Source organism: Rhinolophus hipposideros, assembly GCF_964194185.1.
Source record: "Rhinolophus hipposideros genome assembly, chromosome: 22".
Classification (NCBI taxonomy): domain Eukaryota; kingdom Metazoa; phylum Chordata; class Mammalia; order Chiroptera; family Rhinolophidae; genus Rhinolophus; species Rhinolophus hipposideros.
In genome coordinates, this window is record NC_138068.1 from 44,805,746 (window position 1) to 44,831,659 (window position 25,914).

The 25,914-nt window shown below is 44.7% G+C and overlaps 1 protein-coding gene and 1 pseudogene across 6 annotated transcripts in view; one reads left to right on the forward strand and one right to left on the reverse strand.

Moving 5' to 3' along the window:
* Nucleotides 1–25,914, forward strand: part of ABHD12 (abhydrolase domain containing 12, lysophospholipase) — a 70,033-nt gene that overhangs the window by 37,414 nt on the left and 6,705 nt on the right. For 2 of the 5 annotated variants that reach the window (XM_081033325.1, XM_081033326.1), the window contains exons 2-7: nt 9,236–9,360; nt 14,731–14,836; nt 17,328–17,447; nt 20,351–20,381; nt 22,461–22,506; nt 24,821–24,950. In XM_081033325.1, coding sequence (XP_080889451.1) covers nt 9,236–9,360; nt 14,731–14,836; nt 17,328–17,447; nt 20,351–20,381; nt 22,461–22,506; nt 24,821–24,950 — 558 coding nt within the window. The remainder of the gene's footprint in view (nt 1–9,235; nt 9,361–14,730; nt 14,837–17,327; nt 17,448–20,350; nt 20,382–22,460; nt 22,507–24,820; nt 24,951–25,914) is intronic. The other 3 variants (XM_081033323.1, XM_081033324.1, XM_081033327.1) reach the window with 2 other exon arrangements.
* On the reverse strand, nt 7,769–8,468 carry LOC308490734 (double homeobox protein A-like; annotated as a pseudogene). The gene has a single exon. The product of its transcript is annotated as a double homeobox protein A-like (transcript).

Sequence of the window (25,914 nt, forward strand, 5' to 3'; positions counted from 1 at the left end):
CATTTTTTTTTATCATGAAGGTTTTATTTTATGTTGTTTATTAAAACCACCATATGTCTAATTTTTTCCGTATGCTTCCATGTTATGTGGACCAAAATGGGGCCAGAGCATTCTTGGTGGCAAAGTGACAGGATCAGAGAGAACCTCGGCCCCAGCCCCCATGATGGGATCTGGGGATGGTGCAGCCCTAGGGGCTATTCCTGCCCAGGCTCTGCCCTGTGGGGTCAGGATGCCAGCGCCAGCCTGTTCTCTCTCCCCTGCAGTTTACATCATCCTCGGCCAAGGCTTTCTGCTGTCTGCAGTCATCTTGTCTTTCCTCAACATCCTCATCATGGTGTCCTTTGCATCTCAGCTCTTTCCGAGGACCCAGAAGTACAGTTTTGTGTCAGCCTTCATCAGCTTCTTCACAGGTGTGGACCAGGCAGGCAGGCCCTGTCCTCAGGCAGGTTCCCACCTTGGGGAGGGCCTGGGTGGTCTCTGTGATGTCAGGGGGGAGTATTTTAAGGCCTCTTTCCACAGTTGCCTTCTCTATGAAGTATCCCACCCACTCAGGATTTATGACTCCTCCTTTGGGGCTTTTCAGCACTCCATACTTCCAGCTGGTACAGCCCTTACCTCGTTGGCTTGGGGCCATTTGTCTAGGGGTCTTTTTACCAGAATTATCCCAGCGACTGTCATAGAGTCTGGCATAGAATTCTCATATAATTGAGAGATGTGATATAAATGAAATATAAATGTTTGTTGGATGAATGAATGGAACAGATCATCTCTGCTTTTTGGGACCTTTCACTTTAAAAGGCTCTCCCCTGGCTCTCCCCTGGGAGGCTCTCCCCTGGGCTCTCCCCTGGGAGGCTCCCATCAGGTGGAGGAGGTAGAAGGCTCACAGTGGGACATTTTTTAAATTACCTTTTCTCTTCCAACTTTTATAGTTATAATTTGTATTTCTTCTTGCCTTATTATTTTAAAATTACACTTCCAGAATATTGTTAAATCATGCTGATAGTGAACATCCTGTCTCTGTCTAGTGTTTTACACTGAGTACTGCTTGGTTTTGATTACTAGCTTGGGATAGGTCTGAATGTTATTATCTTAAGGGAATATCCTCTATTCCAATTTTATTAAGTATTTATTATTGGGACCACATGTTAAGCTTTATTAACCCTTCTAGCACTTTTATCCTCTGACTACTCCCATGTTTGACTTTTATGCTCCTAGAGGAAAACCTATGAGGTCGTATTATGTTAATCTTTCATGTTCCCTGAATTTAGTTTTTCTTTAATTGGAATAAAATATACATAATACAAAATTTTTAAGTGTCCTTTTAAGTGTACAATTCAGTGGCATTAAATACATTCATGTTGTATAACATTACCACTATCCATTTCTAGAACTTTTCCATCATCCCAAACAAGCTCTGTACCTATTAAATATTAGCTGTTCCTTCCCACCCCACCCCGAACCCCTGGTAAACAATATTTTACTTTTTCTCTATGAAGTTGCCTATTTTAGTTTCCTCATATAAGTGAAATAACAAAGTATTTTGCCTTTTGTGTCTGGCTTATTTCAGCATAATATTTTAAGGTTCATCTATGTTGTAGCATGTATTAGAATTTCATTTTTATGACTGAATAGTATTCAATGGTATGTGTATATCACATTTTGATTATCTGTTCATCTGTTGATGGACACTTACATTGTTTCCACCTTTTGTCTATTGTGAATAATGCAGCTGTGAACATTGATCTACATGTATCTTGTTTGAATCACTGGTTTCAATTCTTTGGGGTATTTACCTAGGAGTAGAATTACTGGATCATATGGTGATTTTGTGTTTAACTTTTTGAGGAACCACCAAACTGTTTTCCATAGCAGCTGCAGTATTATACATTCCTACCTGATTTGCTTTTCCACTTCCAGGAATTTTGTATCTCTAGTCATAATTGAAATTCATTAATAGTTTTTGTGTATGTGTGGTGCTGGATTGATTCTATTTGTCCGTTATACTCAAACCAGCTTTGACTTTGAACATTCTTCCTTGCTTTCCGTGTTCTGCCACTGATGGTATGATATGATAATTATCTATTTCTTAAAAGTTAGAAGGAAATGCCTGTCAATCTTTCTGGGCTTAGTGTCCTTCAGGGGTGAAATTTTTTGGTAGCTTGATCCAGTACTTCATTTTCTTTTGGAGTGAATTTTCACCATTTATATTTTCCTACAAAATAGTCTATATCATTGAATTATAAAAAAAATTAGTAGTTTAGCTAAGTACATAATATTCTCTATTAAAAAAACTACTCATCTGTGGTTATCGCATCTTTCTGATCCCTAATTCTCTTTCTAGCCTCAAACTTAATCTATTTCTTTTTCTTGAAGGAACAGCTCTTGGGTTTATTAATTAATTTTGCATTTATGTCTGAACTCTTTTTAAACACGAAAATATGTTTGTCTTGCTGATTATGCAAGTTTAATAAAGACTTGTAAGTTTTTTTTTCCTCTGTTTGCCTTTTAGAAAGATTTTCAGACTTGCAGACAAGATTTGCTGCGGACCATGTACTGACCACTGATTGAAATAGAATCTAGAGAAATTACATTTTATTATGGGAACTTATACTTTCACATATTAAAAGATTATGAATTTCACCATTAAATATTCACATGAAGAGATAACATTGGAAATCTAGAAACTCATGTCCTATATAAGAAAAAACTCTCAGGATGAGAGAGAAAGAAAAATACCCCAAAGAACCATCTAGATGCAGCTTTAAAGGCAAATAGCTAAACTGTCTCCATATAGGAGGGAGAAGGGTTCTGTGGAGTACCCTGCTGAGAACACTAGACTGGCTACATTTCTAGATTACAGAAGCCCTGTCCTTTAGCTAATAGACTCTTGCAGAACTATTCACAAATGTAGAACTTCCTGATAAAAATAATGACAAAAATTTTAATATAAGGTCTGTGGAGTTTTCAAAACTAAATAGTTTTCTTCTCTGAATTTCTTAGTGCAATGTTTACTTTTGGTTTTATCTAAAATTACTAACTGCTAGCTGCCATTATTGCACTATCCTCATCTCCCGTCTTAGGTTTCAGGTTTCCTGGAGAGTTCCAGAACATTGATAGTGCTGAGTAACAGCACATACCTCCCTCAAAGCCCTTACGTCAGCTTCATTGCGCTGACAGCACAATATAGATGCTGATGCCCTCCTTTGCTGCCCTTATTGTTCACCACCTGAAAGTGCTAGATGCTCAGTAATAACCGTTGAATAAACCAGGTGAATGAGTGAATAAATTACATTATAGATGAGCATGTTAGTCATCAGCTTTACTGAGGCATTATTTACATATAGCAAAACTTAACCAGTGTATACAATTGTGTAACCACAATCAAGATAAAAAGTATTTCCATTACTCCAGAAGTTCCCTGTGCCCCTTGAAACCTTTTATCCTTAGCCCTTGGTAACCACTGTTCTGTTTTTCTGTCCGTATAGTTTTGCCTTTTCTAGAATTTTAGATAAATGGAATCATACAGTATATAGTCTTTTGTGTCTGTCTTATTTAATTTAGCATAATGCTTTTGAGATTCATCTGTATTCAATGTGTCAGCAGTTCCAGGTATGTTTTTAAAACTACTTTGAATATTTTTTTATTGCACTTCACCTTTTCCCCCTTTTTGAATTTTTCAATTACACTTGACATGCAACATTTTATATTAATTTTAGGTATGCAGCATAGTGGATAGACATTTATATAATTTAAGAAGTGATCCCCCTGATTAGTTGAGTACCCACCTGACACTATACATAGTTATTACCATATTATCATTGGCTATATTCCTTAAGCTACAGTTTATATCCCTATGACTGTTTTATAATGACCAATTTGTATTTCTTAATCCCTTCACCTTTTCCACCCTGCCCCCAGCTCCCCTCCCATCTATCACCCCAATAAACCTAGTACCCATCTGACACTATACATAATGATTACAATATTATTGACTATTTTCCTTATGCTGTGCCTTACATCCCCATAACCACTTTGTAACAACCAATTTGTACTTCTTAATCCTTCTCCTTTTTCACCCATCCCCGGAAGACCCTCCCACCTGACAACCATCAAAATGTTCTCTGTATCTATGAGTTTGTTTTTGTTTTGTTTATTTTGTTCTTTAGGTTTTGCATATAAGTGAAATCATATGGCATTTGTCTTTCTCTGTCTGACTTACTCTGCTCAGCACAATACCCTCTAGGTCTATATATAGATACAGACATATAGATATATAGATATGATATATATATATATATGATATGTAGGTATGATATATATATCACCTCTTCTTTATTCATTCATCCGTTGATGGAAACCCAGGCTGCCTCCATATCTTGACTATTATAAATAATGCTGCAATGAACATATGGATGTACATGTCCCTTCCAGGTAGTGTTTTGGGTTTCTTTGGATTAATACCCAGAAGTGGGATTACTGGGTCCTTCTTTGTCTCCTGTTATAGCCTTTGTTTTAAAGTCTATTTTGTCTGGTATAAGTAAGTATTGCTACTCCAGTTATTTTCCATTTCCATTTTCATGAAATATCTTTTTCCATCCCTTTACTTTCAGTCTGTGTGTGTTTTTTGATCTGAAATATATGTTTCTTGTACGCAGCATATGTAAGAGTTTTGTTTTCTTATTCATTCAGCCACCTTATGTCTTATGATTGGTGCATTTAATCCATTTACATTTAAAGTAATTAACAATAAAATTATTGCCATTTTATTATTCATATTTTTATCTTTGTTTTTCTTCTTATAGAAGTCCTTCTAACATTCCTTGTAATACTGATGAACTCCTTTAGCTTTTTCTTGTCTGGAAGCTCTTTATCCTTCAATTCTAAATGATAGCTTAGCTGGGTAGAGTAATCTTGGTTGTAAGTCCTTGCTTTTCATTGCTTTGAATATTTCATGCCAATTCAAACTCTGGCCTGCAAAGTTTCTATTGAGAGAAATTAGCTGATAGTCTTATGAGTGCTCTCTGTAGGTAACTAACTGCTTTTCTCTAGCGGCTTTTAAGATTGTCTTTAACCTTTGGCATTTTAATTATGATGTGGATTGGTGTGGTCTTCTTTGGGTTCATCTTGTTTGGGACTCCCTTGCTTCCTGGGCTTGCATATCTATTTCTTTCACCAGGTTAGGGAAGTTTTCTGTCATTATTTCTTCAAATAGGTTTTCAGTTCCTTGCTCTCTCTCTTCTCCTTTTGGTACCCCTATGATATAAATGTTGATATGTTTGATGTTGTCCCAGAGGCCCCTTAAACTACCCACATTTTTTTTTATTCTTTTTACTGTTCTGTTTTGATGTGTTCTGAACCTTCTAAATCACTGATTTAGTCCTCTGTTTTATCTAATCTACAGCTGATTCCCTCTGATGTATTCTTCATTTCAGTTTTCTTCATTTCTGACTGGTTCTTTTTTGTTTTCTATCTCCATTTTTATGTTTTCTATCTCTTTGTTGAAGTTCTCACTGAAATCACTGAGCATTATTATAATCAGTGTTTTGAAACATGCGTCTGATAGATTGCTAGTCTCCATTTTGTTTAGTTCTTTTTCTGAAGCTTGTTCTGATCTTTCATTTGGAGCATATTTTTTTGTCTTCCCATTTTTGCTGCCCCCTGTGTTTGTTTCTATGTATTAGGTAGGGATGCTATGTCTCCCAGTCTGAATAGAGTGGCCTTATGTAGTAGATGTCCTATGGGGCTCAGTGGTGCAGTCTCCCTGGTCACCTGAGCCAGGTCCTCCAGGTGTGTCCTTTGTGTGAGCTGTATGTGCCTTCCTACTGTAGTTGAAACTTGGTGGCTGTTTGCACATCGATGGTAGGGATTGACCCTCAGACTCATTGGTTGTAAGAGCTCGCCTTGGCTACATGGGGGAGTACTTGTGCAGGGGCTGACCCTACAGAGCAGGATTAACTTTAGCAGGGCTCTGGTGCCTGCCCAGTGTGCCCTTTGGGTGTCATCTTTGGAGATGAGGTAGCCAGGCTATGCTCTGGCTTGGTCTGAAGCTGACCACTGGGCATGTCAGCCCTGGGGACTCCTGGGAGGGCCTGTACCCTGCCCAGGACCACCTGGCATGAACCACAAAGCAGTCTGTAGATGGCCCCCACCCATGCTGGGCTTCAAGATACCTAGAGAGGCCAAGATATGAACTGAGGCCAGCTTTCACTAGTGCCAGGCTTGGGGCTGCTCAGCATGAGGTGTAGGACCCCCAAAGCCAAATGCTGCTTGTTTGGGTTTTGTGAATCTTTGGGAGATTTTAGGAATATCTACTGCATGAGCCAAGGTGGGTCATTTGTATGGAAAAGCCACTGGAATCAAGTGGGTGTGCCCAAAAATTGGGTTTAGTGGGGTCTCAGGAATCACCAGGGCAGGTTGAACAGTGTTAGCTCGGTTGATGGAGACTCAGTTATGGCTGCTGGGAAGAGGAAAAGCTCAAAAAAGAAACAATGAATTCTACCAGCACTTCTGTCTGGAAGAAAACTGCGCCTCTATCTCTCGCCCTGAAGGCAGGCAGCTCAATTCCTCTCTGTATATCCCTGGCGCCTTTCGAGCTGCTGGCCCAGGGTTAGAGATCAGAGTGAATGAGTTCCTCAGCAAGTAAGTCTGTATGTAGGCGCTTCACGAGGATCATCTGGGACTCCAGCAGCCCTTCATCTCAGCCACCATCTCTGCTTGTTTTCACAACCAGAAGTTACGGGGACTTCTCTTCCTGGCACTGGAAGCCTGGGCTGGGAAGCCTGGTGTTGGGTTGGGACTCCTGCCTCCTCTGGAGGGGAGACCTCCACAGCCAAGATATTTCTCCTGATTTTTAACAATCACACGGGGTGTGGGACCAGCCCATTCCTCATCTCTGCTCATCTTACCAGTCTCGAGGTACCTCCTTCTGTATGTCTTCAGTTGTAGGGCTTTGGTTCAGCTGGACCTCAGGCAATTCTCAATGATGGTTGTTCTGTAGTTTAATTGTAATCTTGATGTGGTTGTGAGAGGAGGCAAGCACAGCATTTACGTACTCCATCACATTGACTGGAAATCCAATACATTTTTTTTTTTAACAATCCAGAAATAAATAACTAGCCACACTAAGGTTTTGCTTGATGTGGTAAGTTAGAACAGTGGTTCCCAAGGCTGCTCTAGGGGCTCATGCTGAGTCCCCAAAATCATTTCAGAGTGTCCGTAGGTTACGATTTTCATAATGATACTACGTTATTTACCTTTTTCTTTCTCATTCTTTCATGGAGCACTATGGAGTTTTTTGATACTACATGACATGTGGTATTGCAACAAGACTGAATGCAGAAACAGATACAAGAATCTGTCTGTCTTTTATTAAGCTGTCTGCCTTAAAGAAATTTGTAAAAATGTTAATTGCACTCTTCTCCCTAAAGGTTTTTTTTTTTTTTACTTAAAAATGATATGAATAAGTTTATTTTCATTTTCTTTGACCTCTGCTGAAGTGTGGAGCCAGGCTCCGTTGGATAGGGCTGTGGTGCCTTGTATCTGTCTGCCTCCTGAAGTTCTGTTTACCATCTCCAGAAGGCTCAGCTTCTCAAGAAGCTGACAGTATATTTAGAAGGGTATGTTCCCAGGATGAGAGAGATTTGGAGCCCAGGCTGATGACATCAAATTTATATCTTGGTCCATTCTGTTCTGGCTTCAGAGAAATAAGACAGTTGTTAACGAGATTGGTGCCATTTGGTGTAATTTCTGCGCCTTGAACTCCCATGTCTCAGAGATTTTGTTCCTGGTCCTGTTTCTGTTGTAAGAGCTCACCACGTTCTCTTTTTTTCTGTACATGAAATCTAGATCTTCGATTTTGAAACCAAATTTGGACTCTTGACTCTGGAACCCTAATTTGCTTAGCAAGTTGCTCTCTGGCATCAATCCCAGGATAAGGGTTGTTTGTAAATGCTGTGATGAGGGTGTGTAATTTGGAGGAAGTATAGCTGGTAGGACACCGTCTATCTTCTCTACCATGAATCTTCTCTTCAGGGTGATCTTGGTCTTGGCTAGCTTATAAGTCCTCAGGTTCTAATCTTTCCTGAACTCGGTGCTTAGCTCTTCGATTCTGAAACCAAATTTGGATTCTAGACTCTTCAGTGTTGATTTCTAAAGCAAGCTTTTGTTTGATAGCATCACCTGGGTAAGGTGTTTGATTGAATGCTTTGATGAGGATATTCAATTGGTCTTCTGTGAATTTGGTGCGGCTTCGTCTGTGATTCCTTGCTGTGGTCTTGTTTGGAGAGTTGTTTTGGGCCATGTTGTAATAGTCTTGAAGCTTTCAACCCTCCCTAAAAGTTTTTGCATTGGGAAAATATAACCACTTTTTATAATGTGTTAATTATGTTAACAATGTGTTGGGTTGTTTATTGTTATTAGACTCATTAATAGATGTTTTAAAAAAATTTTTGTTTTTACTTCTCATATGACAAATAATAATACATATAAACAGAAGCTCAATTTTTTAGTTGTAGGAAACTCCTTAGTCTAACAAATTTGAGAATATCTGGACTAGGGACATTTTTTAAAGGGGATCAGTAACAGGATAAAGAAGTCTTGGATCTGGTTAGAGATTAGAAGAAGATCTTCACACCCTGGGATGACAACCTGGCCTGAGGTACCTGGAGAAGGAGCCTCTGTTGGGTGATGCCAAAGGGGACAAGGGCAGAAACCGGAGGACATACAGTTGACAGCCACAGTCTTGTTTTCAGCCCTCTGCTCCCTCCCAGGACCTGGTTGGGTAGGTTCTATTGATGTATGCTCTTCTTACAAGGAGCTAATGGGTAACCCGCCTGTGGCTGGCTTGAGGGAGGGTGATCACCAGGCCTACCAGACAGCCAGTGTCTTCTATGATGGAGTTGCAGCCATGGACTGATATAAGGTTGGGCGCGTTCTGAAGATCTGATGTCTGTGCTGTGTTCTGATCCCAGGGAGAGCATAGGAAATGATTAGCACTGCTTCTTTTGCTTTCATGAAAAGACTTCACCCCTACAGTAGTGTTCTAAGATCAAATTAAAAGAGTGCCTAAAATAATTATTTTAACAAAAGCAGGTGGGAGGCTATTCTTATTACTGGCAATATTCTTGTGGGAAAACATATATGTGCATCTTGGTTAGTAATTTTGACAATGCTACTAATAAACTATAGTAAAATTGCACCTACTGCCTTTGATCTGTTAATTACTTTTTTCTTGCAGGCGAAAGGGCCTGTGGTTCCGACTGAGGAAAATACTTCTCTGTGTTTTGGGGTTGTATATTATCATTCCATTTCTCATCAAACTATGTCCTGGGATACAGGCCAAACTGATTTTCTTGAATTTTGGTAAGTGCCATGTGTCCATTTTTCCTTTAATTTTTAGTAAGAGTTCACTTTTGTGATGGTTTATATATTTATATACCCACCACCCAGATCAAGACATAGAACATTTCTATTACCCAGAAAGTTTCCTTGTGCCCCCTCCCAGTTAAAGGCTGTTTGTAAAGAGTGTGTTGCTCTCCAGGGTTGGCATTTGTTTACACAGATGAGTATGCATGGTGAGGATTTTTCTTTAGCTGAGAAAGGTAAAAAGGACAGCATGGAGAGCCTCTTGAAGCTGTTGTGTAGGAGATGCTCTGTCACTTGTGTAGTCTAGAAGGTTAACTTTCCTTGGAAAAGATGACCACTTTTTAAAGATAATAATAATTAGGGTTTTTTTCCTTTAAAAAAAATTAGGTTTTCCTTTTTTCACTTAAAAAATCCTGGCAGACTTTGGTTTCTGGGGAATAATATGCTGACTTTATGGTTGTTGTAGTCTCCTTGAGTTATCTTGGACCTCATGTATTACAAAGGTGGTTTTGTTATTCATGCTATATGTTTACTTTTTTACAAGTGGGAGGAGAAAGGTGCAGAAGTATCAAGCATGTGAAATAGACGGTATGTGGTTGTTGGGAATAATCCTTTTAAGGAGCACCATTTTACACCTACAAGATGAGGCTAAGAGAGCAGGGACTGTGTGAGCGGGTGTTAGATGTTCGAGGATAGAACATGGCACTCTGTAAATAGTGGCCTTCAAATTGGGTGTGGATAGCATTCGAACCATATTAGGTGGTCTCTGTGCATGTTCTTTGGCTGTGTTGGTTTGCAAAGAGTGGATTTGAACCTTACGTGTTCGGGAGCTAGGGACTTGGGGAGCTGGGGTTCATGCTGTGCTGTGCAGGCAGCAGGGGAGCTGGTAGAGAGGAGAAGGGAGGAAGAGCCTGAGGACCAGGAGCAAGACAGACAGGAGGTGCTGAAACAGTGCGTGTGTGACTGCAGCCTGGTCCATGCAAGGCAAGGCATGGGTGGCAGTAGGGGTGGGTGTGTCACGGGACTCCAGAACTGCTCATCTGTGGTAACACAAGTGTTCCCAGCTCTGCAGGCGTCTGGACATACAAGTTTGGGGCGTTAAGTCTGTATAGATTTAATGACAAACTTGGAAGTTGCTGGATAAAAGGAAATTTTTGTTCTAACGAGGAACAGTAGGAAGAGGAACAGAAATAGTAAGGTCATTATTTAATATTTCAAATACCTAAAATATTAAGTGTAAAATGCATGTAGTATCTAAGAGGTGTTTGATTTTTCTAACAGAAACATAGCTGAACTTCTAGGAATTTATCATCTCTAAGTTTTTGCCACTTGTGAGAAGCACAAAGTAACTAACAACATACTAAAATCAAGGGGAGGTTGGTTTGTTTGTTTTTTCCCCCTGACTTTATTGTCCCTTAAGTGTCCTCAGTCAATCCAACACAGAAGACAGTTTGAGTTTACATATAAACACGAAGCTACAGGGCTGCAGATGTCCTGATGGCGGACCTTAGAACTGACTCTACGTGACTTTTCCTACTTTGCAGGCGTCCAGGTACCTTGGACCAGGTGCCTTCGTGGCAGCGGGTGTGTGTAGCATGCTGCTCTCTGGGGCCTGCTACACAGTGAGTTCCCAGCAAATACTTGAATTGAATTAACTTTCTTCAGATCAGTTATTTGAGCTACTTTAGACACAGCCCACAGATTTTGCTCTGTTGGTTTCCTAATGAAATGACAGAATGTTCTACAAGCACAGAACTTTGGGTTTTCCTATTCCAGCCCTGGTGACACAGAAAAGGAAGGCAATGGCTTCCGCCCTGCACCTCCCAGGGAGACGCCTGTCCCTAACTCTTTCTTCTGCGTGTCTGCTGCATGGGAGTGGGATCATCTACAATGGTGTTTTTAAAGGAGACTTTCAGTTAGTTGTCTGTGCCCAGGAAGGTCCCCTTCCAGAGGAGGTGGGGGTCTCCAGCATTGCCCTGCAATGACTTGGAAATTTCACCTCATGCTGTTGGGGTGGCATCTCCATTCTTACCTCCTCAAGATGTGAATCATGAACCTGTGGATTTTCATTTGGACGTTAAAGAAAGCTTAACAATCTTTTGGGCCTTACATGGGAGGTCAGAGTGCACTGGCCAGCAGGAGTGAGCTGTGTTCCCGCTCAGGCAGGTCCTGGGACCCTTCTCAAGCCAGCCCGGGTCTCCTGTTTCCTTTAACCCCATTCCTTTGCTTTGTGGCATTTCTGCTCACTTAGTAGTGGTCAGGTGGTTCTTGTGGCCACTGCTCTCTGGGGCTGTCTGACCCCTAGGACTAAGTAGCAGCCTTCCATGAGCTGGAGTGGGGAGACACATGGGCAGCATCTGCAGAACTGCACATTCAGTGACTCCTTTTTTACAATTGCTTCTAAAACAGTAGTAAAAGTGAACTGGGAGACAAGCTTTGTGGAATGAGGCTGTCCTGGAGTAGAATGTAGGCCCTCAGTTCCTAGATTTCTGGGGCTTGGAGGCTGTCAGGATTAGCTGCTAATCTTCATAAACACTTTTCATGGGTGGGAGTCCTCTGAGTTCTGGGGTACTGTGTATGTAGCTTGGTCGCCTTCTCTCTGGACACAGAACCAGCCAAGGTCTGAAAGCTGAGCCAGCGGAAGCCAAGTTCCTCAGCCCAAACACTCACTTTTTATTTGGCATCAGGGCTGGGGGCCGGCAATACCAGACTTAGGTGGAGAATTGATTGAGTCTGGGTGTGGGATTGACTTTGGGCACCAAATTTGGATATTCAAAGTTTCACTGAGGAAGTCATTTTACCTCACAGTTGTCAGATGAGGGACTGGCATATCCAGATGCAGCCTTCAGCTTTCACAGCGTGAAACAAAGTCACAGAATGGAGTCTGCAAGTGTAGGAGCCTGCATCTGAAACAGCACAAGAAACAGGAGCCCTTCCCAGGCCTTCTCTCTGGTCAGGAGCCTTTCTGAGTCCCATTGCCAGAGTAAACTTCATTTGTTCCTGGGACGTCTTAACAAATACCACAAACTGGTGGGCTTGAAAACAGCAGATATTTACTCTCTCCCAGTTCTGGAGGCTGAAAGTCTGAAAACAAGGTGTTAATAGTGCTGTGCTCCCTGAGACTCTGGGTAGAATCCTTCCTTGCCTCTTCCCAGCTTCTAGTGGTGTCCAGTAATCCATGGTGTCCCTTGGCTTGTAGCTCCAATCTCTGTGTCTGTCGTCATATGGCTGCCATCTCTTCATGTCTTTACATTGTCTTTTTGTGTCCTTATATGTCTCTATGTCCATATTTTCCCTTTTGACAAGGACACCAGTTATGTTGGATGGGGTCTTCCTAACGACCTCACATAAGCTTGATTACCTCTGTAAAGATCCTATTTCAAAATAAGGTCACATTCTGAGGGCTTCAGTGTATCCTTTGGTGGCGAGGGCACAACTCGACCCGTAACAAGTCATTTGGGGCTAATGAGGATTAAAGCCAGTTTACCTTTCTCTCTTCCTGTCCGGATTAGTCAAGAGTGTGGGCCATGGAGTCGCACTCCCTGGGTGCAAATCTATCACGTGAGCTGGTGACTTCACAGGAGCTATGAAACAGCAGTAGCAGCCTGTCTCAGGGAAGGTGTGTAGATTACAGGAGGCATTGTGGGGAAAGCCAGAACAACATGGTGCCAACACAGTGAAAGCACCAGGAAATATGATGCCACCTCCTTTGATTGTCATTTTTTTTTCTTCTGTGAGAAAATGATAAGCTTCCAAAAATTTAGCCTGCTTCTTGGAGAAGGAAGAGATTAAAAAGCTGGAGGTACGAACAGCAGCCCTGGTGGGAAGATTTGTCTCCCCATCTGGTCTGAAACATTTGCTTAGGGAATTTCTTAGGGAAAGAGTGTGTGTGTGTCCCCATGTCCTCAGGAGTTGAATACTTTATTTCGTCAGCAAATGTGTTCTGAGCCACGGTGACATTTCAGGAAGTGAGAACTAGGTGTGCAGGTATGTGGGGGGAATGCTTTCAGACAGAGGAAACAGCAAGTGCAGGAAGTTCTTCCTGGAGCAGGAAGTTCTTCCTGGAGCAGGAAGTTCTTCCTGGAGCAGGAAGTTGAGTGCGGCTTAGGAAGGGGACAAGGTGGGAGATGAGCACACCTGTCCTTTTATACCACATGTATATGTGAGGTTATTTAATTAAATTACTTTCTTCACCAAAGAAAACTGTAAAGATGTATGCAGCTTCCTTATAAAAGGTGGGATCAGCTAGAAGCTAGGACCATACTGCTCTTTGTCACTAAGTGCCATTTTATAAAGTGAGTAAATCCCACCTCAAGGTTTTGGGTTTTGGGGTTTGTTTTTGTTTTTGTTTTTTAAGTTTTTCAGTTTTCAACTGAATATATCTTAAAATATGTTCACCTCAAGCAATAAAAGTAAAATGATATATAAGGGGAAAATTCAGCATCACCTGACACACACAGACACACACACTTTGTTAACAGTCTGTCATGTGTCTTTCTGTATTTCTTTCAAGCCACACATGGGTGTTGTTGTTTGCGTCTTCTTACAATAACAACATGGGCTAATGCAGCACACACTGTGATCTTCTTGCTTCTTCCCTGCTCTTCTCACCTACCTGTAATGCTCTGGTCAGTCTCTGTCTAATGGCCCCAGGATGTTCCATAGGGTGGGTGCACCACAGAATTCTGCCCTCATGGCAGGTCACTTGTTACACTTAGGGCTCCTGGTGTATTGCGCCACTTGACTATACTCAACTCTGGATGGGTTCTGTTGGTTCATCCACCCGTTTGTAACCACACCTCATCTTCTGCCATCCTTTTGCATTAAGTGACAGCACTGGAATCTTCAGAATCCCATTTAACTGGCTCACACCCACATTCAGTTGGTTGTCGAGTCCTTTGGGCTCAGCTCCAGAGCATACCAGCCATCTGTCACCTTTCCCTCCCTCCCTCCAACACCTGGCTCCAGCCTTCAGTCGCAGCTTACCTGAGCTGCTTCCAGAAGCCTCACTGGCATCCTTGTCTCCAGCCTCTTTCAGGGTCAGGCCGACCACCAGGCCTTTCAGGGATTTTTTCTTTCCTCATTTGTATCTTCTCACACCTTGAACAACCTTCAGTGGGTCCGTCTCTACTTAGATGTCGCTCTTGCTGGAGGTTGTGTAAATGCTCTCACAGTGTCCCAGAGCAGGCTTGCCTACAGCCCCACCCGAGACTAGAGGGCCCAGTACACCTGGCAGTATTGTGTTGGAAAAGACTTGGCACTTTTTGAGAGCTTCACCTCTGCTGTGTGCATGTATGCGTAAGTCAGTTCACGTGTGTGTCCATCCACCCTCATTAATCCTGGTTTCCATCTCTTTGTCCCCCACAGTGAGGGTTCCCTATTTCATTGACTTGAAAAAACCACAGGATCAAGGTTTGAATCACACCTGTAATTACTACCTCCAGCCAGAGGAAGATGTGACCATTGGAGTCTGGTGAGTGTCTAGCCAGGTGGCTACAGGGCCAAGGCGCCTGCTCTGTGGAGTCTCCAGAAGGCAGGAGGGCTACGCAATGTGGCGGGTGTCATCTTGGAGAGCAGTGTGTGAGCCTGCTGCCTCTGCATTCCTATCTTCATCCACTTTATTGCCAAAGCAAAGAGCGCTGCTAAATCCGGTCCTAATGCAGCACAATGAGATGGCACCAAACTATTCTGGGATTTTCAAACAGCTTTGTGAACCACATTGCTTTTGGTAAAGAGCCTTATTTCCAGGGGGAAAGAAAAAGCTAGAAACAAAGAGCATATAAGCACAGAATTGTGAGCAGAGGTTTGAGATACACCATTCATTTTCAGAAAAAGGAATGTCTAGGTATTGAAACGGCCTGATTTCTTTTCACATACAGTTTTTGGCAGTTGACAGTGGTGGTGTTTGTTATCTTCTTAGTATTTACTTTCTGTAACCATAAATTTGAATTGGACGTAAGCTCTGTGGTTTCTTTGTCCTTAGAATATGTTTTAATGGTTTTTTTTCCTATGGACAACTAAGTGTTTTTGAACAACTAAATCAAAATTGACCAACCTTGTTATGCTATTTTCATTTTTCTCTCAGAATCACTGCCCCTTAATCTAGCTGGGATTCTTTTTCAGTAGCCATAATGTCTTTCTTTGCTGTGTATGTGAGAAGCTTCTAAATGAAATGCTATGAATAGCATCCCAGTGTGGATTGCAAGGTAGTTCAGGGATTTCTATAATAATAATCGTCCTGGGTAAAGAACAAAATGAGAAGGGAGATTTTTGTTTTTTGGAGTTGATGCTGGGATTCTAGAGTCTTTTGTTTCCAGTTTGATTTAATCTAGCAGTTATTGACCAATGTGTGCATGTGGGACGCTTTGCTTTTCCATCTTTATTCAGAAGTTTGACGTGTTTTGCTCAGAGCTGTTTGCTGGGAATTGGTTGACCCTCCTGCTGGTTAATAGGGTCTGTGCTTTGAAGACCTGGCAGTTTAGTCAGTACTTCTTCCTCGTATTGCAGAGGGGTGTTTGTGGTGCTGACACTTAGGCTGAAAACTTTCACAGGAGTTACCGAAGAAAGTTGTATTTAGTGACAACAATGGTGAGTCTCAAAGTAGTGACAGCCATGCTGTGTGCTGGTAGGTGCCCAATGCCTGCCCACGTCTGTGTCCTATGCTGTTGTGAGGATGGTGTGGGCCCTTGGTTCACCAGCTGTCCTCCCCAGCACCTTGACAGATTCTCCTACTGGCAAAGGCTTGGAGGAAAGCTGAGGATATACTTGGCGGTCTCAGCTGCCTGTCTGTGGGCATAGTTGTCCACCTGGCATGGGGGAGGAGAGCCCCAGGAATAGGTTCCCACCCCTCTGGCTGGGAGCTTCCTGGGCCTTTTCCAAGAGCTCCAAGTTTGGGGTAGCCTGGTTACTGGAAGCACATCAGCCCCTAGCACCTTTAAAATATACCTTTCAGTCCCATAGGTTTATAATTGTAGGAGAGTAAACATTACAGTGGTCAAAACCACCCAAAATGTAATCCTCTGGAACGAATCAAAGATATACATTAGAAATAAGGTGCTGAAACTTAAGAGCTAGAAAATAAGAAATTGGCCATTTACTACAGTATTTTAAAGGATTCTTTAAAATGCTACAGTAAATGAATAAATTTAAATAAATTTTACAGAAAAACCGTATTAATTCAGACCCTCCCCAGTGGTTAACAGTATTTGATGTGGCCTGAGTTAAGATTAACCAGAGCATCTCTTTGAAGGAGGGTTTGACCAAATAGACTGAGTCTCCAAGAGCCTGGCCTGGTGCAAAATGAGCTGGGTGAGTGCAAGCACACCCACGCAGTGGGGTGACCTGCAACACCTCTTCCTGCACAGGTGGGTCTGCTCCTAGACAGCTTACAAGCAGGCCCTGAAATGTGCCGTACATTAGAAGTGGTGCTTTAAGGATGGCCAGGCTTCTAGTGCGGCTCACAAAGATCATCGTTGCTGCACGTGTAAACAACATCATACTATCTTAAGCACACTGATGCTGTGCTTGTGTACAGTTTAAAAATATGGATACGTATGAGGGGAAAAGCTGTTACTTAGCTAGTATTTATTAAGTGTCCATTCTGTGCTAGTCCCAGGTGAAGGCCTGGTGATTGATCCAGGTGGGATCCTCCCTCACAGAGCTTCTGGTTCCTATGAGAGAAACAGCCCCGGTGCACGCCCCTTCTGATAACTACTACCAGGGCGAATCTCTGTGGCCCAGTGGAGGTCCATTAGCAAGAAAGGAAATGTCCTACTTAAGCTGTCAGAAGCCATCCCGACAGCTTGGACTTCCATAGTTATTTCATACTCTGGTAACAGGGACAGTTTGTTTCTCCAGCCCACCTGTCCTCTTGCTCTGTGCTCAGTTGTGACTTGAGCTCCACAGCTGTTCCTTTGACAGTCATCATCTGCTGATTGTGCCGTTCCCTCTGCTTCTGTTTGTAGGCACACTGTCCCTGCTGTCTGGTGGAAGACTGCCCAAGGGAAGGACCAGATATGGTACGAGGATGCCTTGGCTTCCAGTTACCCTATCATTCTGTACCTGCATGGTAATGCAGGCACCAGGTGAGGAAGAAGAGCCCACGGATATGTCCTGCATGCAGTGCTGGCTTCTTTGTGGGCAGGAGTGTCCAGGCCCAGGCGGGCTTACTGACTCACTGCAGTAAGGGAGTGGGCACGTGGGGGAATAGACAAAAAGAGGGTTTAGGTGAAACTTAACATGAAGCAGTGTTCCCAGAGGCTCAGAGCAAGGCAGTGCTGTGTGCAAAGTGGACCCACGCCTTGTTTCCTTGGGAACCACCATGTTAAGCAAATGTGGGAAGCTCCGTCCAGAAACCCCTTATCTGAAGCTCGCACTTGGTGGAATGGAGGAGGCTGCATCTCTGTCAGAGTGATCCTGATCCTCTGCCACAGAGGGGTGTTTCCCTTTTCCTGACTAAATTTAAAGGGCAAAGTGTCTGAGGGCCCATGATTTAGGGAACAGCATTTCTCAGTGGGTAAGGAAGTGGTGGTCCCTCAGAGGAGGGGTCCTTGTGACACTTATGGGCCACAACATGCCCTGAGGAAAGTTGTCTCTTGTTCAATAACAACAAGATCTGAGGATTGCAGGCAGGTTGGCACTTTCTCCCTGGTAGGTGTGCCCTGCTGGAGGAGGAGGAACGCTTCCTGGAAAGGGCAGCAAGTGCTGAGAAGAGGCAGGGAGGAAGGAAGGCCAAAGGAAGAGGGAGGCCAACAGAGACCCTGCCTGAGCATGCATGGACAGACTCATCCTTTGAGGTGGCCCCACCGTGCTGTCAGGTCAGGGTGACTTGCTTGAGTTCTCCCCTTCCAGCTGTCACCCAGAGTGCCAGTGCATCCTGCTGGGCCAGTGATGAAGCACTACTGTCTCTGGCAGGTAAAGCCCTTGGCCAGATTTATTTCAGGTGCTTTTCAGGAGTGGCTTTGATGGCATGTCCTTCAGACTAGCTGTGATTGGAGTTACCATCCTTGGTTTAAAGACGGCTCCTTCCACCCCATGTGGTCAACCTTGCTTAGAAGTCTCTGTGAGATAGCTGGTGGGAGTGAAGGAAAAGGTGGATTTTCTGAAGAAAACATTGCCTGAAACTCCCAGCTGCCTTAGGTCCTGTGAGAGCCAGCAAGGAACTGGCAGAAGGCAGGGCACTTTGGCCATGGTGATGGGATGGGGGTGGTCATTTTATTGGCAGAAGCAGCAAGGAGAACAATGCTCAGGCCTTTCTGGAGGGGAAAGCAGGCCACAGTGGGTGTTTGGGCAGAAGGACTGCACAGTGGACATGCAGAAAGTCCAGGAAGTGTGGCCTACGAGGATGGTTCCTGAGCCAAGTGAATACAGTGCCTAGCTACTGAATCATGAGTACACTTGGCTGTTTGATTTCTTCTTTGAAACAAGCTACAAAGGGTTTCTCTTCTGCTTTTCAAAGAGCAAGTGGCTACAAAGCTCTCGTAGCATCTTTCTATAATGAGAGAATTTTGTAGTTTACTTGAGTAAGGTTAAATTAAGCAATGCCAATCACATGGTAAAAAAAAAAAGACAAAATCTGCCTGTAATTTCAGGTTTAAAGGAATATTGTTACTTTGAAAGGTTTGCTGCTCCCTCGCACTGCCCCGAAGACTGCCCATGTTGCAGATCTCGCCCACCCCTGTTCGATGACCAGACTCATGAGGCTCCCTGAGACCCAGACCGCCCTCCCCAACCCCTTTCACCAGGCTGCTGCTGCCCTTGTGTTAGGCTCTAAATCCTTTTTTGCTCAAGGTAGGGAATTTAGAAAGTTTAAGAGCTACTGTGAACTTTTCCAAAGATAACTGAAAACATTGTGCAGTATTTCCTTTTGGTTTTGAAACTCATTTCTTTGTGTTTTTGTTTCTGCATTATATTGGTTTCCTCTTTCATCTCATCCTTCTCTCTCCCAAGGACGCTCCCTCCCTCACCCCCATACACATACCCGAAATGGCCAAAATGCTCATTATAAAAAAGAAAAACATCTGAGAAGTCTGGAGAGGGTGAGCTCACCTGCGATACACTTTCCTGTCTCAAGGTGGCCCCATCCCTACTTTGGTATCTGTTCACAGTAACAGCAAACCAACGACTAGACAGAAAGTGAGAAGAAATTGATAGTCCTCGGACAAAGAAGTACAGATATGTGAAACAGTTCAGATGTGTGAAAGCCTGTTCAGCCTCAGTAATAAAAAGTACCCACTAAAACACTAGTCTGTTGGTGAGGGGCTGGGAGATAGCCGTTCTCACACATTCTTGGTGAAAGGCAAAGGCCCTCTGAAGGACTTGGCAATGATTGTCAAGATTATAGTTGCACACCTTCGACTTGTAGTTCTACATGTAGGAACATGTCCCACACATGGGACACATGTATGTGAAAGGACATCACAGGCTGGCCACATCAGCAAAGTTTAAGTCAGCAGCAGATAGGAAAGAGCCAAATGACCACGAGATGAGCAAAGTGACCATCACTAAAAAGAGTGTACCGAAAGTGAACAGAAGGTACGTGTAGTAGGTCCCTGTGGGTATATGACTGCAAGTAAAGAAATGCCTTTGCTTCTGTCTACAGGTGGTCCCTGGAAACTAGGAGGCTGAAGAAGGGGGCTGGATACTGGGGCAGGAGTGGGAGGGGCTTGCTGTGTGTCCTCTGATGTCTTCTGGATTTCGTGCTGTATGTGTATGCATTACCTAGTCAAAAATAAAAGTAGGGTAATAATTACCAAATATCCCCAAAGTGCTAAGACTGTCCCTTGCTTAGCACAGTACTGCCAGAGGCAAACTCGGAGCCACTGAAGGTGGACCAAGGAGGAGATCACTTGTCCACCATCAAGCCCCCTGTATGGATTTGGTGACTGAGTCACTAAGGGCCCAGATGCTCCATTATTGACCCCTGACCCTGCCTCTTTGAGAAGATGCACTAACACCCATTCTTGTTTCCTTCTCTCTGACATTCTAGAGGAGGTGACCACCGAGTGGAGCTTTACAAGGTGGGTGAGGGTGGCACACAGTGTATGATGTAGAGAACAATATCCACATGGTCTGTGATAGGCCTAGCAGTGTCTACACCATGTATGACAGACGGAGCAGTGTCCACATGGTCTGTGATAGAGGGAGCATTGCCCGAGTATTGTTTCTTGTATTCCAAGTATTATGCTCTCTCCAGGTGGCAGTATTGTGCTTTTTCCGGGTGGCACGAACAGAAGGGAATCTCCTAATAATTTTTTTTCCCCAAAGAATCCTCATCTTTTTTTTTTTTTTTTTAAAGATTTTATTGGGGAAAGGGAACAGGACTTCATTGGGGAACAGTGTGTACTTCCAGGACTTTTTTTCCAAGTCAAGTTGTTGTCCTTTCATTCTTAGTTGTGGAGGGCACAGCTCAGCTCCAGGTCCACTTGCCGTTGCTAGTTGCAGGGGGTGCAGCCCACCATACCTTGCGGGAGTCAAACTGGCAACCTTGTGGTTGAGAGGACGCGCTCCAACCAACTGAGCCATCTGGGAGCTCAGCGGCAGCTCAGCTCAAGGTGCCGTGTTCAATCTTAGTTGCAGGGGGCAGAGCCCACCATCCCTTGCGGGACTCGAGGAGTTGAACCAGCAACCTTGTGGTTGAGAGCCCACTGGCCCATGTAGGAATCGAACCGGCAGCCTTCGGAGTTAGGAGCACGGAGCTCCAACTGCCTGAGCCACCGGGCCGGCCCTCTCTTAATAATTTTGATCCTTAGTCATGGTGGTCTTTCTGACACTGCCTCTGTGGATGACTCCCCCATGGAGTACTTCCTACAATGTTGCCTCCAGGGATGGTTTCCAAAATCAAGATGAGTGAACCTTGTGGATCTTATGCCAGATATTGGCTGATAACTTAAAAGATGTTTGAAATCGTTTGTAAACGTGTTACTCCTATGTGAAAGGCATGGAGAGGACAGAGGGGTCAGGGAGCTAGACTTTACTCCCAAGTTGCAGGCTAGGGAATTGGGCTAGCGCAGAAGTTTCTGACCTCCATGGGTCGGGTTTAAATCAGACTCCAGGCCCGAGGGGAAGCCCAGCAGGTCTCCGCAGGTAAAGGGGGCTGCAGGCAGGTGTGCAGACCTTCCCTTCTGTTTGGTTTTCCTCTTCATCAGGTGTTTGGGTCGAGGAGCCTGAAGTGTGCAGTTGCTGCCCGTGTCCGGGGCCACCATGCCTGTCTCCCTCATCCTCCTCTCAGACAAGCATCTGCCTGTGCTACAGGGTAGAAAGGGACGTAAACCGATGTGTGGGAATATCTGTGCCACGTGGGCACTGCTCTGTCCGTCATACACCTGGTGGACTGCTCCAGGCTGTGGAGCATTTCCTTGCATGGATCAGATCAAGGCAGGGAAGGGAATGCTTGGAAAGCTGTAGGTTCCCTTTTGAGGTTTCTGTTCATAGAACGGTTCACACTGGGAGCAGGTGTGGCTCTGGAGGGTGCAGGCTCTGCAGGAAGCTGGGAGCTGGAAGGTAGTTTTACAGGCTACCCTGGGGTGGCCTAAGGAGAAAGGTGCTGGGACATGGTGGCTGGCAACTTCCACATGGCCCTGGGCAAACCCCAGCCAGGGCTGGAGGGGGTGGAGGAGGGAGGCAATAAGTATGGATTTAATGAAAGAGATCACCTAGTCTAGAGGGATTTTTTTTTTTAATAACATAAAAAATTCAGTGAAAGTTTAAAATCTGAGATAGGTCGCAGTAAGGGTCCCCAAATGCGAGCTCTGTACTGTGGAGTCGCTCCAGGGTCTCTGGGTGATCAAAGCGTCTGCTGTGTGCCCTATGGTGGGGAGCATCTGTGAGCCCCTGAATGCAGAGATGAAGCTCTGAGCCCGGAGGGAGGCATCCGGCCCACATTACTGAGGAGGAGGGTAATGCTGTATCCGGTAGCAGTTGGCATTGGGTTTTATAAGATCCTGTTAGGAATGGGGCAACGTGACAAGTCTTTATTAAGTTTCCCCCTATGTGCAGGGTATAAAGACAGAAACCAGGATAGGTTTAGTAAGGAGCAAGATGCCCTTTATCCAAGATGTGTGGATTTGTTACCCACATGTTTGTTTTTCACTTTGCAGGTGCTGAGTTCCCTTGGTTACCATGTGGTTACCTTTGACTACAGAGGTAATGGTTCTTTTGAAAGTGCATCTTGGGCCCTCCGACTTCCTCCTGTTAGCGTTTAATGTGCAGGCATCATTCCGAGAGGCTCAGACATAGCTAGCGGGTGCCTGACTGGCACCGTCGAGTGTGTCAAGGTAGTGGGGGTGGGGGGGCGGCAAGGTCTTCTGTGAGTGCCCTGCATGCAGACGCCAGGGATGTTCCTCTCGTAGGGAGGCAGCAGTGCCTGGAATCCTGCATGGGGAAGAGTCTGTCTTTTTTCTTTATTGAACTCAGACTTTCCCTGCAGCTAGACACCAGACACAGTTTATGCTCAAGAGAGCTTGTCTTCTTGAAGTTAGGAAAACAGGAAAATGAACTGCTAAGAGAGAAGAAAGATTATTTTTTCTGCCCCCTCAGTATTTCTTTCTTGAATAAATAAGAGGGCTTGCCCCTGAAGAAATCAAGAACCCACAGTTTGATGTAAGCTAAGAACATTCTACCTCAAGGAGCCAGGAAAATACATTAACAGCAGGTAGCTGTGTGAGAAGTATATTCACTTCGTGGTCCTTAGTTGGAGAGAGCAAAGGGTGAAGGCCGCTTGGCCGACTTACCTTGACCTTCTTGGAGGGCAGTGGTGTCCATAGCCTCAGACCAAGGATATGGGTGTTGTGTTAGTTTCCTCTTGCTACTGTAACAAATAACCTCAAACTTAATGTCTTAAAATAACACAAATGTATTATCTTGTGGTTCTGGAGGTCAGCAGTCCAAAATCTTTAGCCATTGGGCTAAAATCAAGGTGTTAGCAGGGCTGGTTTCTGCAGGAGGCTCTATGGGAGAATCCGGTTCCTTGCCTTTTCTAGCTTCTTAAGGCTGCCCTCGTTCCTTGGCTCTTGGCCCATTGTGTCTGCATCACTCTGACCCTGACTTTTGTCTTTCTCTTTCACTTATAAAGACCCTTGTGATTTCTTTGTGCCCAAACTGATAAGCCAGGATACTATACTCTCCCATCTGAAGGTGAGCTGATTAGCAGCTTCAGTTCTTCTGCAACCTAGTTCCTCCTTCCACATAACTTAAAATATTTGTAGGTTCCAGAGATAAGGATGTGGACATCTTTGGAGCCATTATTCTGCTGACCACAGGAATGGTTATATCATGGAAGACTGTTCCATCAGGATGAAAGTTCTGGATTGGGAAAAACTGAAATGAGGATCTGGAAAATAGTTCACCCATTCATCCTTTTCTCCATGCTGAAAAGAGTTTTCAGTTCCTGCTGCATGCTCGAGCCCTCAGGATAATGAGAAGAGCAGGCAGCCTTCTTCCTATTCCCTCCCTGTGCTTCTACCCTGAAATGAAATCCAGTATAGCACTTCCTCTTTTCAGGTCTTATTGAGCCTCTGCATTCCTAAGGCCTACAAGAGACAAAATTTCTGCCTCTAAGTGTCTCTCTCAGTCCCTGTCTCTCTGTCCCTGTCCCTCTGTATCTTCGTCCCTTTCTGTCCCTGTGTCCCTGCCTCCCGCTCTTGCCCTGAGCCTCTCAGTCTGGCCTTGTCTCCCACACGACTTCTTCCATAATCTGGCATCTGGAACACCCAGAGGATGTAGCTTGTTGTGCCCCCTAACTCTGTGGGTTTTTGTTTATGCAGCAGAACCTGCTCTTTCTGAGCCTTTTGATGCTCTCAGATCACTTGATTATGACTCACTACTAAGCTGCTAGAAATGACTAGACACATGGCCTTTCCTGGAGACTGGGTGGAAGGGCCCTTGGAGAGGACAGTGTGGGGGCAGAGATGTTTGGCCTTCCTCTATTATGCAAACAAGATGCTCAGAGCCCCTTCCCTTTCTAGATCAGAGTTGCCTGGAGCTTGGAATTCCACCCACCCACCCTATTTTCCAGAGCCTTGCCTCCTGACTCCCATGCCTGTCTGTAGCTGGGCCACACCTGGGCCATGGAGTCTGGACTAGGCTCAGGGGCCCTTGGGCAGGCCAGGCTCTTATTGGCCCTTCATCCTAGGCCAGCCACCAGCAAGCCCCCAGTTTTGGAGAGGTTGACGTCCTGGCAAGATCTCTCCCTTCTACACTGCTGCTCATCAGTATTTGGGAAGAAGGCTTGTGATGGCCTTTGGGTTCCAGGGTTGTAATTGGGTGAGGAGGTGGGGGAATTAGGAGCAGGCTTCTCAGGATACCCTGTGCCTGGAGCTGTGGATTGTGATGGTAGACTTGTATTGCCCCAGAGGGCCTGGCCTTATCTGTTGAGAAATGGGGGTGGGGGGTGGGTCTACCACTCAAGAGGTTCCATGAACTGGGCTTGATTTTCCCTTCTTCTGCTTCTCTCCCCCAGGTTGGGGTGACTCAGTAGGCACACCATCGGAACAGGGCATGACCTATGACGCACTCCATGTTTTTGACTGGATCAAAGCAAGAAGTGGGGACAACCCTGTGTATATTTGGGGCCACTCCCTAGGCACTGGGTAAGAGTTCCCAGCATGATGTGGCCTTTGGGGGAGCCAGGTCTTCATGGGAGACTTTCTAGCATGGGCTCTCTGCAGGTTCCCTGGTGGCCTCTGGATCCTGTGGCACCATTAATTCCAACAAGCCTTGTCTCCGGTCCCCCATTTGGGTGCAGGGGATGAAGCACCACAAGAAACCACAAAGGGTTTGAGCTACTTTAACTTTCCAACCCAAGAAATAACTGGAGACATACATGGGCAGTTGTGGGGGTGATGTCCCCCCCACACAAGGAGGATGGGCAGATTTCCCTCATCCCAGGGTTGTACCCTTGGGGAGACATCTTCAGAGCAGACTGGATAGGGTTCAAGTTCAAGATGCACCCAGGCTTCATATCCCCTGGTTTTGGACTGTGTGTGCTGGCCAGAAAGCTCCAGTGCCAGAGCTCTGATCACTGCAAACCAGGGACATTTGCAACAACTGGGCCACATGGCCCATACTTGGCTTACCAGAGAACTTGGGGGAGGCAACAATACCAAGACAGGAAGCACTTGAATGTTCCATTTGGGGCCTCCTGAATTGCTTCTGCTGATGTGAGGTCCAGAGTGTTTCTAAAAAGAGCCGCTGACGTCAGTGCCCAGAGCCCAAGACCTTCAGCAGCCTTGCCTTTTCCTCCTGCCTTTCCTTCAAGTGCAGTGGCTGCAGCCTTTTTTCAAGCTGCTGCTCAACTTGGATAGCATGCTGCAGTTGGGCCAGGGACTGTGGACTGGGCATTGTCTGGGACAGGGCCTCCTGGCCCACCCTTGTGGGGAGAGTAGCCCATGTGCCTTCGGAGAGGTACTCTGGGTAGAGGCAAGCAGGCCACCCTGGCACGGCTGTCTTCACAGGACCCCCTGGTATGGTTCTGAGACGGCAAGAGGCCCCTGGACCTGGCAGACTCCAAATGCTGCCACCTCCAAGAATTGTGCAGGTAGACTGCAGCCAGCT